The 12,807-nt window shown below is 54.6% G+C and overlaps 4 protein-coding genes across 4 annotated transcripts; 2 read left to right on the top strand and 2 right to left on the bottom strand.

The window, feature by feature from the left end:
- Positions 1-1,392: 1,392 nt before the first annotated feature.
- On the bottom strand, positions 1,393-3,864 carry VTC4 (vacuolar transporter chaperone; the record flags this gene model as incomplete). Its single annotated transcript, XM_053187781.1, has 3 exons — positions 1,393-1,674; positions 1,737-3,353; positions 3,409-3,864. The coding sequence occupies 3 exons, from the start codon at positions 3,862-3,864 to the stop codon at positions 1,393-1,395; spliced, it is 2,355 nt and encodes a 784-aa protein (XP_053055285.1).
- Positions 3,865-5,197: 1,333 nt separating this feature from the next.
- Positions 5,198-6,712, top strand: RMT2 (Arginine N-methyltransferase 2; the record flags this gene model as incomplete). Its single annotated transcript, XM_053187780.1, has 2 exons — positions 5,198-6,620; positions 6,678-6,712. 2 exons carry the CDS (start codon positions 5,198-5,200, stop codon positions 6,710-6,712), a joined length of 1,458 nt encoding a protein of 485 aa, XP_053055284.1.
- A 184-nt stretch (positions 6,713-6,896) lies between these two features.
- Positions 6,897-9,497, bottom strand: hxk1 (hexokinase; the record flags this gene model as incomplete). Its single annotated transcript, XM_065756458.1, has 6 exons — positions 6,897-7,320; positions 7,375-7,829; positions 7,883-8,293; positions 8,353-8,378; positions 8,435-8,557; positions 9,458-9,497. 6 exons carry the CDS (start codon positions 9,495-9,497, stop codon positions 6,897-6,899), a joined length of 1,479 nt encoding a protein of 492 aa, XP_065614827.1.
- A 1,399-nt stretch (positions 9,498-10,896) lies between these two features.
- OST1 (dolichyl-diphosphooligosaccharide--protein glycosyltransferase subunit 1) lies at positions 10,897-12,511 on the top strand (the record flags this gene model as incomplete). The annotated part of the gene is made up of 3 exons (XM_065756459.1): positions 10,897-11,252; positions 11,321-12,172; positions 12,232-12,511. The coding sequence occupies 3 exons, from the start codon at positions 10,897-10,899 to the stop codon at positions 12,509-12,511; spliced, it is 1,488 nt and encodes a 495-aa protein (XP_065614828.1).
- Between the last annotated feature and the right edge of the window lie 296 nt (positions 12,512-12,807).

Below are 12,807 nucleotides of genomic sequence, written 5' to 3' on the forward strand. Positions count from 1 at the left end.
ATCTGTCCTCCATAGAATGCATACCAAGGCTTTCCTACCCCGCTATGAAGTTGCTCAATCTATTGTCATGTCTCGAACAGAATGTTTCCCCCCAACCTGTCATTGGATAAGCGGACAGACTCGGTACAAACGTGTATATGCCGGTTCTTCTGGTGAGTAGCCAGTTTGCGCTTACCCCACTGAACCTTCTTTGGAGGTTTTAAATTCGCAGTGAAGTTCGCCATACATAAGTTGTAGTGCAGCACAAAAGCCAAAAGCTACCTACCTACCGTACCTACTGAGATGAGTGACCAGCGTGTCAGCCTGCTTCTCATACTCAACTCTTTGGGAGGGGTTAAAATTGCTGTGAATCGGCGGTCAAATGTTGCACTTTAGGTCGCCACACTCATGGCTAGCATATCAGCCTGCCTCTCATATTCAACCCTTTGGGGGTTAAAATTGCAGTGAAGATCCCAAATTTGCACTTTGAACTACATTTATGGGCCAATCAGCTCAGTCTGTTGTCTCCGGAGGCACACCACCTCCATCACATCCAAGGCAAAGTACTTTCTTATCGCCTGTTCAAACATCACCATGCTTCCACTTCATGGCGTCTCAAAACTCCGTGGCATTCTTATCCGTAACCAGTCGAGCCTCACTTACAACCGGCTAATCAAGTCCATGTTTATGGCTCGATATCGAATAAGTAGTTAAGAAGACAAAAATGTTCACCTAAAGGAAATCGACTAAAAGGTTAAACGTTGGTTTCCCAATGGCCGATAGATCTAAAAGTTCCAACTGGCGCCTCCTAGAGAGAAAGAGTAGGTAAACAGTGACCGCCCTGGTACTGAAGAGGCCCGTAAGGCACGAAATCCTGGATCAGTTCTCTCGTGCCGGGCAGTAGGCTCCTGGGGTGGATCAAAGTTATTGGTACTTCGCTCAAAGATTTTAATGTCCCTATATTCAAGGTGACGGGTGCAAATACCCGAACTTGGCAGAGTATCATAGTATTCTTTAGTTTTGAAATTGACTCTTCGCCGTTTCCATACAAAGAGACAAGACTTGATTACGTATGACGAGGTGAGTGATGTGTGACAGGAGGACAACAAGCTTGGCCGTGTTAAGAGATACGGACCACGGGAGGGGATGTAATCAAATCTTGTCCACTATATCCTACCTAGAATACGTGATGTTATGCAGCATAGAGAGGGGAGAGGAAACATATCTCTGAAAAAGGACAACCACACCAAACCCGCCAATTTCTAATAGACCATTTTTATACGATTCCGCTACAATACACAGTACATAAAAAAAAAGACAACACAATTCGCTTTTTCCAAGATATAAGGTAAGACTACTTTAGACACGAGACACGAGACACACACACATACACCATCCAGAAAACTATCAGTCTCACCAGTACTCCCTCGCATTGCCCTCAAACGCGAAATTAAGCAAGACGGCAATGAACAAGGAAGCGCAGAGCGCGCTAGGCCCCCACTTGTCGTAAAACTTGGCCGCCTTACGGTTGCGGATGGCGTTGCTCCGGTACAGGTAAATCACAACCGAGTAGCAGAGCGACATGATGGCGAGGAGGGTGAAGACGCCGGCCACGATGAAAGACATGGGCGTGGGCTTGGAGCCAAAGTTGAGGAGCGTGACGGCGACGGTGCCGACGTAGATCGAGTATTCGAGCTATTATGATTGTGTTAGCAGCTGTTCGGGGATTTCTTGTTAAGAGAATATAAGAGACTCACCCATCCGAGGAAGGTTCTTTCGGCGGCAAAGTACACCTTGGGCTCCACGCGGACTGGAACGTAAATCTTCTTGCCTTTGGGGGCCTTGAACCTCTTGGTCTGAATCGCGCCCGAGCCGAAGAGCGTCGTCTGTACTTCGCGCCTGGGGATCACTGAGCCACGGGGATGCGGCACGGTCCACTTGAGCACGTCGATGGCGCGCTCACCAAACGCTTGTGCCTTTGTAGAGGCAAGCGCCTTGTAGTAGGTCCAGCCTCCGACCCGTCTGGCTTCCTCGAGGGCCTCGTCGGCGTCGTACTCCTCGTCCGAATCGTACAAAAAGTCCTCGTTGTCGACGGGGGCAATGGTATCGACCGTCTGGCCTTCGACATCGAGCGCGGTCCCGCCATTCCTGGCAGCTCCCTGGCCGCTGGACTCTCCATTGGTGGCGCCATTATTGCCGGCCACCAAGGGACCCTCCTCGTCATCTGAGTCTAGCTCGTCATCTTCATCGTCATCCGATGTGGTGGTAGTCGCCGACTGGTTGGGCCTGTGGATTCCAAAGTCATGCGTAACAGGCTTCCGGATATCCACGTCCATCTGCGGCATCCAGAAGGGAAGCAGGTTGATGCGATCGGGAAAGAGGCAAGCGACACCGTGAATGAACTTTGAAAACTTGGGTACGGCTTCCACGAGATGGCTGGAAATGAGCTGGCGAACCCATTCCGGAGGTTCTTGGCCGAGCTGCGTCTGAAGCTTGACCTCGAGGACGGCGTACGGGAAGCGCACAATGTCTTCGGGGGGCAGTTGCGAAAACGGATAGTCGATGCCAATGTCCATGCGTCTCCAGTTGTCGCCGGACCTCTTACGGCCGTCCAAGTTGTCCTCGCGGACCATGGTCAACTCCGTGTCGAGCGAGATACGCACTCGAGCATCAGCGGGGAGCTGGAAGGCGGTACGGTTGTAGAATGATCGGCACACTGGCTTGTACCCCTTCTTGAGAGTCGAGTACTGGACCTCCTTTGCGAGTCTCTCGTCCTCGGCGATCGCCTTCTCGGGCTTCTTGCCCTCCTTACGCGCCTTTTCAAAGAGAGCGGCGGGGAGCAGCTCGCCGCGCATGTAGGCGTTGACATTCTTCTCCTTGACCGAGAATCGCGCCTTGACGGATTTCTCACCGGTCCAGTCCTCGCGATGGGTCTTGCGCTCGACAAAGATGTTCTCGCTCTGCATTCCACCGTACCATCTCAGACGGATGGCCTCGGCACCCTCCGTCTTCTTCAGGCGACCCTCATACAGATCCCAGTTCTCCGGGTTGTCGTAGTAGATAGACGTGATGGCCGAGTCCTGGATCTCAAACTCCTTGCTGGCGTTAAATACTAGTACGGGTAAGTGCTTCAAGATGATGAGCTTCAGCTCCGTCACGTTGTCTGGGTGGACCCAGTACTTTGTCGTATTGCGAACGAAGCTTCCCTGGGAGCCGCCGGCCGCGCTGTCGCCCTTGACTGGGTTTCCTCTCGTCCTGACCAGGTCGTACAACTTGGAAAGCTGAACCACGGAAGCGTCATAGTTTTCCTTGTAGAATGGTTTCGCCTTAAGTCGGGTGTCGAAGACGGGCTTCAAGTGCCAGCCAGTCGTTTTCTATTCCTCGTCAGTAACCCACCCCAACACCCAACGTCGAAAGGAAATGCCTCACGTCGTGCTTCTTGATAATCTTGTAGAAACCAGTATAGTTGAGCTGGACGAACTTGGCAAGATCGTGGACATCGGCAATGATGTCGCTCAAGTCTTCCTCAAGCAGCATAAACTCTTCCTCACTAGGGCCCTCCTCGCGGGGCCCGCGCTCGACGAGGCGATTGACGACGCTCTTGACCTCGCGCTCGCTCACGGCAATGCGCCTCGAGATCTCCATGGCCTTGACCTGCTGCTTCGTGTGGACCTTGTCGAGCTCGGCCTCGAGCTTCTTGACGAAGCGGCCCTCATCCTCCTCGGACCACTCGCGCTTGCCGCCCTTGCCCTTGCCATTGCTATTGTCGGCGGGTGTGACCGGACCGGTGGCGGTCTTGAGGTCGGCCTTGAGGGCGTCGTAGTCGATGTAGTACCATTGGTACTCGCGGATGATGCTCGAGCGGAGCTGCTCGCCGAACTTCATGACGACGATGCCGGGAGGGGCGCGCCAGGGGGATTCGCTGGGTGCTAGACTCGGTCGCCAAGTTCGTTCCTGTGTCTTTGTATCGTAGACAATTAGCATGAGGAGCCAGGTCTCGAGGGAAATGGCATCATTGGCACGGGCATAGGCAGGCAAAAATAGCAAAGGAGGCTTAGTCGAAGAAACGCTCAGAGTTAGTTTGCCTTTTGGGTAATGGAATTCTTAGGGGGCTGGCTTGTTGACGATGTGGAGTGGAATTGAGGAGATTTCTTCGGACAGAGGTCTCACCTTATGCAGCTTTTGCGCCGTGTAACCGACTTGGGCGAAAATGTTCCAGATATTGGAGAAGAGTATGAGAGGGTTTAGGAAGCTTTCGCCTGTCGCGCGGTCGGGTGTTGCAGGCAAAACAAAAGGCGATGGAATGCGAGGCGGCGGCCGACGGTTACGAGACAAGCTTCGGACAGGGGGCCCTCGGACGGGGGGGCCGCTACCTTGGTACTGCCTGCAACGTGCTGCAGTTGCCAACCACGTTAACTGAGTGACACCGCACGACCAATCCTCCACTGCTCTAGGGTACCTTGCGGTCCTTCAGGTTTTCAGGTATACTGCGCACCTTACCTTTACTTACTCAAGGCCCTTCATTTCCAGATTTCTTCGCTATTAGCAGAGCTCAACATCAACATTCAAGCGTCCCTTTCTCATGAGGCATGTAAAGCGCGAGAAAAAGAAAAGAAAAAACGTGGGAGCTGGCGCATCCATCCGTCCTCTTCTCCCGTCGTATCTCCCTCGCAACTTTCAAGTCCTTTAGCGGTCCTGACCCAGTAAAGCGCGGCTCCAACCCGGCTTAGCTTCAGGTAGTCTGGTGGTCCCAGTGGGTGTCTGGCTCCAGTTTCCGTTGGTATCCAGAGCTAGCCGCAGGGGGGCCACGGGGGTGGTCAATTGGCCAATTGCGAGCAGCAGATGCGCACGTGCGACAGACGTCACACGGCGGCCCAGCTGTTGCTGCAGCCCACAGGAGGGCTCGACCTGGAGGATTTTTTTTCTCTGCGGCGGATGGCGGGGTCGGCGGGGGATACACACCGGCGCGGACACGGCAGACCAAAAAAAAAGAAGAAGTTGTTCGGACTAGACACCCGGCCGATATCGAAGAATCCTACCGCACCACGGACCTAGACACCCCTACCACCTCCGGCGCGCCGATCGGAGCAAAAGCCGTGTCCAGATCCGAATCCCTTCCTCCCGGTCGACATCCCTCCCTCCCCAGACGAACGAAGCTTCCCCACCCTTAGGATCATCTTCCCTCGATTTACCCCTCCAAACCATCACACAAACAACCATGGCGACAACGATCGACGACTCGATGCAAGCCCGCATCACAACAGACTGCCTCGACGCAACCCGTGAAATCCTTCTCCACGCCTGGAGCCACGACGCCTCCGCTCTCAAGAAACTCCTCCAGGAACCGGGCCAAGCGAGCTGCCAGGACCCCACGACCGGCGAGACGCCCCTCCACGCCGCCATCCGCGCCTGCGGACCTGCTGTTCCTACCTCCACCGATAATGAAGCCCAGAAGAATGGAGACGGAGACGACGACGGCGAAGAACTACAGGTAGAAGAAGCCAAGGAGACAGTCCACGAGCTCTTCCTCTCGGGCGCAATCTGGAACGACGTCGACAACAACAACGAAACACCGGGCTGCCTCGCTCTCCGCCTCGGCCAAAAGGGCCTCTACAGGCTCTGCGTCGAGGCCGGCGTGCGCGCCGAGATGCTGTTTGGCTTGTTGGACGGGTACGAGGCGCTCTCTTCAGGGGGCTCGGAGATGGACGAGGATGAGGTTGAGGCAGTCGAGGGAGTCGAAGGCACCGCGGACGCCAACGACGTTGTCATTGAGGACGTACACGACACAGAAGAAGCACCGGAACTCGTCGAGGCACCGGCACAACCAGCAGCCTCGGAACAAGAACAAGAGCAAGAACCCAAAACGTTCCAACCCCCACCCGTCCAGGACCCTTCCCTCAACTCGGAAGAGTACCTCGCCTCGAACCTGACCTACTCCTCCGGCAAACTCGTCGACGAGGCTGGCAACGGCGTCATGATGGCGTGGGAGACGGAAATCATGCGCAAGAGCGTCGACGCCCTCATCCCACCACCGCCATCCTCCACCGAGGACTCCTCCGAAGCCGATGCCTCTGCCACATCAGGCAAACGCATCCTCAACATTGGCTTCGGCATGGGCATAATCGACAACATGTTCCGCTCCACATCCCCCGCCCGCCACCACATCATCGAAGCCCACCCCGAAGTCCTCGCCGAAATCGACAACACCACCAACCCAGACCGGCCTACCTCGATCCCCTCCACCTTCGGCGCATCATGGGAATCCTCAGCCCCCCAAGAAGGAGCCTACAAAATCCACCGCGGCAGATGGCAAGACATCGTCCCCCAACTCCTCGAGGCGGGAGAAGTCTACGACGCAATCTACTTTGACACCTTTGGCGAAGACTACGGTCAGCTCAAAACATTCTTCACGGAGTACATCCCCGGTCTGCTCGATTTCGAAGGCCGCTTCAGCTTCTTCAACGGTCTCGGCGCGGATCGAAGGATATGCTACGACGTCTACACCAAAGTCGTCGAGATGCACATGGCCGACGCCGGTCTGGACGTCGAGTGGGACGAGATGGACGTCGACATGAAGGGCCTGGAAAAGGCCGGTGCCGGCGAGTGGGAGGGTGTCGTGCGCCGGTACTGGACTTTGGATAGTGAGTTTTGTTCTTCTTCTTTAACTGATATCATCAACAATACTGACTGGGTGACAGAGTACCGCTTGCCCACATGCACGTTCATGGGCTGAAAGTAAGTAAAAAAAATTGGGGGGTTAGGAATACTGCTTGTATGAGCTGTCTAGTAGGTCTGGTGAACATGACCATAGAACCAATGCAGATAAGATCTTCCTATCAACAAAACCCCCATCTAACAAGACCTCGCTTTTTGTTTAATCTCATTTCTCCTCAACCCGTCCTCGCATCTTGAGAGGACTATGTGAAGTTCTCGGGGTGGAGAATGCCAGCCATGTTGCCGTTCTGGACTCTCTTAAGGGTCAGGGCGGCAATCAGGGCGGCGCCAACACCACTGCCGTCCTCTGCTGCGAGAATCTCAACGGGGTCCTCCTCCTTAGGGTTGGTCTTAGCAGGCCAGTCGAGAATCTCGCGCAAAGCCTGGGCGCCACGGGCCTTGAAGTGGGGGTACTTGTTAAAGACCGAACCGTCAGCACCGACGTGGCAGTTGTCGTAACCCTTCTTCATGCAGATGGCAGCAACACCGCAAGCCGAGAGGCGGGCGGCGCGGGTGCCAATGAGCTCAGCAAGGCGGCGGACCAGCTCCAACTCGGGTCTGGTGGCCTTGAGGTTCAGCTTGGAGAGGAAGAGGTCGCTAGTCTCCTGCAGGTTCTCGAAGGGGTCGCTGTGTCGCGTCAGTATACTACTTTGGGGTAGTTTCAAGATCAAGAAAACTTACTCCTCAATGGCGGACAGGAAGGAGGAATCCAAGGTGTAAGCCTTACGGAGCTTGGCAATGTCCTGGTTCTCAAAGATGTGCACAGACTTGTTGTCGTGGAGGTCAACAAGGACCAGGCGGAAGATCTCGCCCAAGTAGAGACCGGCAATCATCTTCTCAAAGGCCTGCTGGCCGGGACGAGGAGAGTCCTTGTCAATGATGATGTCGTAGGGGGTACGAGGCAAGACCTTGTGCTCGTTGTCGAAAGCACCCCACTCGCAGTTGATGGCCATGGGGGTGTTGGGAGGCAAGTTCATGTGAGCAAGCTTGGGGATGGAGCCGCAGTCCTCCATGTAAGCAGCGTTGCAGCCAGTGCCGAAGATACAGCCAATCTTCATCTTAGTGTCGGTGTAGGCAGAGGCAATCAGGGTGCCAGTGGTATCGTTGATCAGAGCAGAAAGCTTGATAGGGACGTTCTGAGAAGTTGTCAGTTTCCAATGCTTCAATTTTAGTCCCGTAAATCTCGTACCTTGGCCGCCAAGGCAGCCTCAAGGAAGGGGACAACGTTGTGACCCTCAACTCCGGCAATATCGAAACCCTTGGTCCAGCGCTGGAGGATGCCCTCATCAATGTAGTTCTGGGTGGCAGGGTAAGAGAAGGTGAAACCAAGAGGAATCTTCTGAGACTGAGGGTGGTCGGGGTGGTGAGTCTGGATGAACTGAGCCAGGCAGTCGGCAATGTACTCCCACAGCTCCTCTGACTGGCCGGTCTTGAGCTCCTCGGGCATGCGGTACTTTGACTGAATGATGTCGAACTCAGACTTCTGATCCGTCAAGGTGATCTCACAGACACGGAGGTTGGTTCCGCCCATGTCGAGGGCAAGGTAAGTGCCGGTCTCGTAGCCATCGGGGAAGGACATAACCCAGGTCGGGTTCATGGGCTGTGGAAGTGGTCAGAACAATGCTCCAGAGGCCAACAAATGTTCAAGTCTCAACTTACGATACTACCACCCTCGACACTCAGACCTATGCTTCAAGTCAGTGCCATGAAAACCTCCAATTTCCCAAGGGTGTCAACTTACCCTTGTCCAGCTCTGTGATGAAGTGCGCGCTGATCTGCTTGAGCTTCTCAGTGGGTACGGTGAACTGCTCCTCGAGCTTCTTGACCTCAGCCAGAAGATCCTTAGGCACATCGGCCATGGAACCTAGATTTTCGCACATGGTTAGCCAACATGAATCGTATTGAATCTGTAGATGTGTATTCTTGCTTTGACGTGACGGGACAAAGATATCGGTGTGGTGGTAGGATCTCTCCCTTGTAGCGGGAGCAATCGCTCTGTCCACCATTGTGACGGTTGTGTGAAGCTGGCAGTAAGATTTTGGTGTCTTGCTACACTTGAGCGTAGCAACGTTGGTGTAAGGGTATCACAAAATGATTGTGTTCAGGAAAACAAGATCCAGGATCGAAGCTCTCAAGACAATGGGCAAATAATGACAAACAAGCGATGTAGCGGTCAACACAAAGGTCTGGAGGGTAGACAAGCAGCGCTTGCCAGCTTGTTTATAACTAGACGGCTGCAGTCATCGGAGAAAGAAAGCTGGAGGACCGAGGTGGGGGAATGTCTGGCAAAGTGAGACAAGGTCTTCCATCTCAACGCTGGATGGCTTGAGCTTTTCCCAAGAGAGTTGCTTTTGCTTGACAAGCTAGGTACCCCTCTGGCTTGGGGAAGCTCCGGCCACCAGGGATTGCTGCATGGCGGTCCAGCCTTGTGGCGCGTCATCTCCGAATGGCAATTGGCCGTTCCAGCCGTCGGTGGGAGGCAGGATTGGACGGTGGTGATTGTGACGGTGCGAGCGGGAAGAAAGTTTTGAGGGTGAGGCGTTGAGGATGACTTGGAGGGTGGGACGACACCAGCGGAATGGCGTACAGGGAGCAGTAGCTTGAAGACCACATCATCTCGAGAGCTGTCTCAGTCTCAACGTGAGGCGGTACACCATGTCATTTTCGCATATAAGGCCATCGTGTCGCCCTTGAGTATTTCCAAGAGTCCAAAGGTAGGGAGAAGGAGTAAAGGAAAGGGGGAATTCGTGGCTGCAAAACTTACCCTTCCTACTGGGCGGAACCTTGGGACCGAGACCAACCATTTTGACCGAAGCTCTGACGGATGGCGGGGTAAAAGTTGATGAGGGGTAGCGATTGAGCTATAGGTGATGATGGGTGCAGCAAAATAAAAGCTGTTGGAAGCTGCGTAGGTATATATGCCAAAACACACGATAAGTCTGTTTGGTGTTGAGTTGGTTGCTAGGTGGGTGGTAGGCGGTCAATTCGCCTGAGGTGAGGTGCGTAGGATGAGGGAAGTGACGTTGAGGGAAAAGGTGAATGGGCGTGGATCATCTGACCGAGAGGGAAGGAGGTGAGGTGGGAGGTCAAACTCGGGCGGACTGGACCTTGTCAGGACTGGAGATCACTCACTCAGCACCACTGCACGCTGCTGCACTACGGTTACCTTACTTTGTGGCCCCCTTCCTTTCGACGAGTCGAGTCCCCCGAAGCCGCTGAGGCACATCTCCGATGGGTCATCCAATGTCTGTCTTCCTATCTCCTTACTGGTATATCCGTACGAGCCTTGGGTACCAGGGCAGCTCACATTCCAAAAACTGCACACTAATTTTCTTGGTACCCTTTTCTCTGTTGTCCCACTGGTCGCGGACCAGAGCCGCCAGCCCGCGTCTCGCTCGTCCAAAGGTTACCACGAGATTTGCAGCGGCCTTGCCATAGCTGGGATGGCCAAGGTAGATGGCAGCTAGCGGTGGACCCCTAGGGTTGACCTGAACTGACCATGTCTAGCTGTCTACCAACCTATCTCCGATACAATATCTCACGTCAAGGAGATGTTGGAAGAGCGTGACCATGTAAATTTCCACCCACTACATCTTACGAGCACCTAGATTAGTGCCGGGATAGTCAGAATCCCGGGATAAACGGGCTGGAAACACCGGAAGCGCCGTTCTCAAGCGTTCCCAAAGCCCGGAGGTTGCGGTGCGTGACGTCTTGTTGAGGGACAAATCGCAGCTTGGGAAAAGAAAGTCAGTAGCTGTCCATCCCCACCAGATACCAGGAGCCAGTCATCATTGGTGAATTCACAGACAGCCCCACCTGGCGAAGTACCACAGTACCTAGGCGAGGAGATAAAACGTGGGCGAAGCGCGTGGCTGAAGCTGTCCCGCCGTGGCACCTGCCGCTGGTCAAACTGTGGCTTGACCTCCCCAAGGCCGCGCCAGTGCCGCGTGCCCATCTCGGACTAACCCAGCCCCGACCCGGTCACTCCTAGTGAGGTGGAGCTACCCGTGGCCCGTGCACGTCGTCAAGCAACGTATCCGTAAGCTTTTTGGCTGGGGGTAGCTGTCTCAGGAGCCAGATCATCAATTCGGGCAATGGAGTGAAAGCCCCCAATTGCGTCTCAACAACCGCTTTTCTCCATTCTCGATTCTCAATTGCCGGGAGAGCTCTGTCGATGAGCAATTCCCTCCACCAACCCACATCATGAGAGCCTTCGCCATTGCCGCCGGGCTTCTGAGCCTGCTCTCCCCGATTGTCGCAAGCTCCGACTCAACGACTGCAGCTGACAAGGTGTCAAAGGTCAACCTGCCCGCCAACTTCAAGCCGCCCCAGGTCTTCAAGAACGCCAATCTTGTCCACATCGTCTCCCTCGAGAAGAACTACGTCAAGGAGTCAATCAATGTTCTGATTGAGAACATTGACAAGCAGCCCCAAGATGCATACTACTTGCCCTTCACCCCCGAGCAGATGTCGCGCATTGGAGGCTTCGAGGCCAAGGATAGGAAAAACCCCGAAGCTGGCCCGTTCGCCGTTGATGCGGTCGAGTACGATCCTCTGAGGTAGGTTTAGGCTCTTGGGCACATCGCACACACAATTATGCATACGGGGTAATTAACAGGTGCAATAGCGAGACTCAGTACTATAAGATCCAGCTCCCCACGCCCTTGAAGGCCGGCGGCCAGCAGACGCTGAGCATCTCCTACTACCTCCTCCAGGCCTACAAGCCCCTGCCGGCCTCGATCGCCCAGGAGGAGCAGCAATATCTTACCTACGACTTCTCCGTGTACGCGCCCTCGGCCTACGTCACCTCGAAGCAGAAGACCGAGCTCAAGTCCCACTCGTCCAACATCCCCGACTACACCAAGCTGCCTGGCAGCGGCGACATCAAGGAGTTCCCCCAGAAGCAAGGTGCTAAGCTCACCTACGGTCCCTTTGATGAGAAGCCCGCCGGTGCCGTTTCCCCGGCCCAGGTGCGCTTCGAGTTCACCAAGCCCGTCACCCACGTCGCCCAGCTCGACCGCGATGTCGAGGTCAGCCACTGGGGAGGAAATGTGGCTTTCGAGGAGAGATACGAGCTCTACCACCGCGGCGCCAACCTGTCGAAGCTCTTCAACCGTGTCAAGTGGGCGCAGGCGGCGTACTACAACCCCAACACCTACGCTCTCAAGGAGATGAAGTTCCCCCTCAAGGTCGGAAGTGCGGACCCGTACTTTGTCGATGCTATTGGCAACGTCTCTACCTCGAGATTCCGCAGCAACAAGCGCGAGGCGCTCCTGGAGATCAAGCCTCGCTACCCCATCTTTGGCGGCTGGAAGTACCCCTTCACCATCGGCTGGAACTCGGATGCTAAGAACTTTGTCCGCACCGTCGAGGCTGGCAAGTACGTTGTCAACGTCCCCTTCCTCGAGGGTCCTAAGCAGCCTGAGGGAATCGAGTACGCAAAGGTCAACCTGCAGATTCTCCTGCCAGAGGGAGCAACGTAAGTGAAATTCGTGAGAAGCCTGTTTTGCTGTTTGGGTTCTAATATAGACGCTACAGGAACGTGAAGTTCTACACTAGCATCCCCGAGTCCTCCATTGTCGACTCTGCTATCAGTGTCCACAAGACGTACCTCGACACTGTTGGACGCACCTCGGTCACTATCAAGGCCAACAACCTTGTTGACGAGTTCCGGGACCGGGAGGTGATTGTCTCCTACGAGTACTCGGTGTCTTCCGCCTTGCGGAAGCCCCTTGTCATCTTCGTCAGCTTTATTTCCCTGTTCGCCGCCGCATGGCTCGTTGGAGGACTGAACCCCAAGATTTCGACCAAGGCGTAGATGCAAACGATACCTCTCTTAGACATTAAGGGGCGGAAGGATGGGAATTGAGTTGGCTTTTCATAGCATTGTACATGTAACATCAGATGGGCATTTCAAAAAGCAGAACGCGGAACGAAACGGCTTTAGAGAATCACGATTTGGACTGACGAATTGGTCCACCTAGGACAAGTAAACTCCTCCACGTGAACCCGCCCTCTTCTGACTTTGTCATCATACCTCCTGGTCTAGCAGGGAGGTTCACAGATGCTAAAGTTAGCACCGCCCATCAAATTAGTGTAGTCGAGCAGAAGCCT

The sequence above is a fragment of the Colletotrichum fioriniae genome (genome assembly GCF_027942845.1).
Source record: "Colletotrichum fioriniae strain IMI 355084 chromosome Unknown scaffold_2, whole genome shotgun sequence".
Lineage (NCBI taxonomy): Eukaryota > Fungi > Ascomycota > Sordariomycetes > Glomerellales > Glomerellaceae > Colletotrichum > Colletotrichum fioriniae.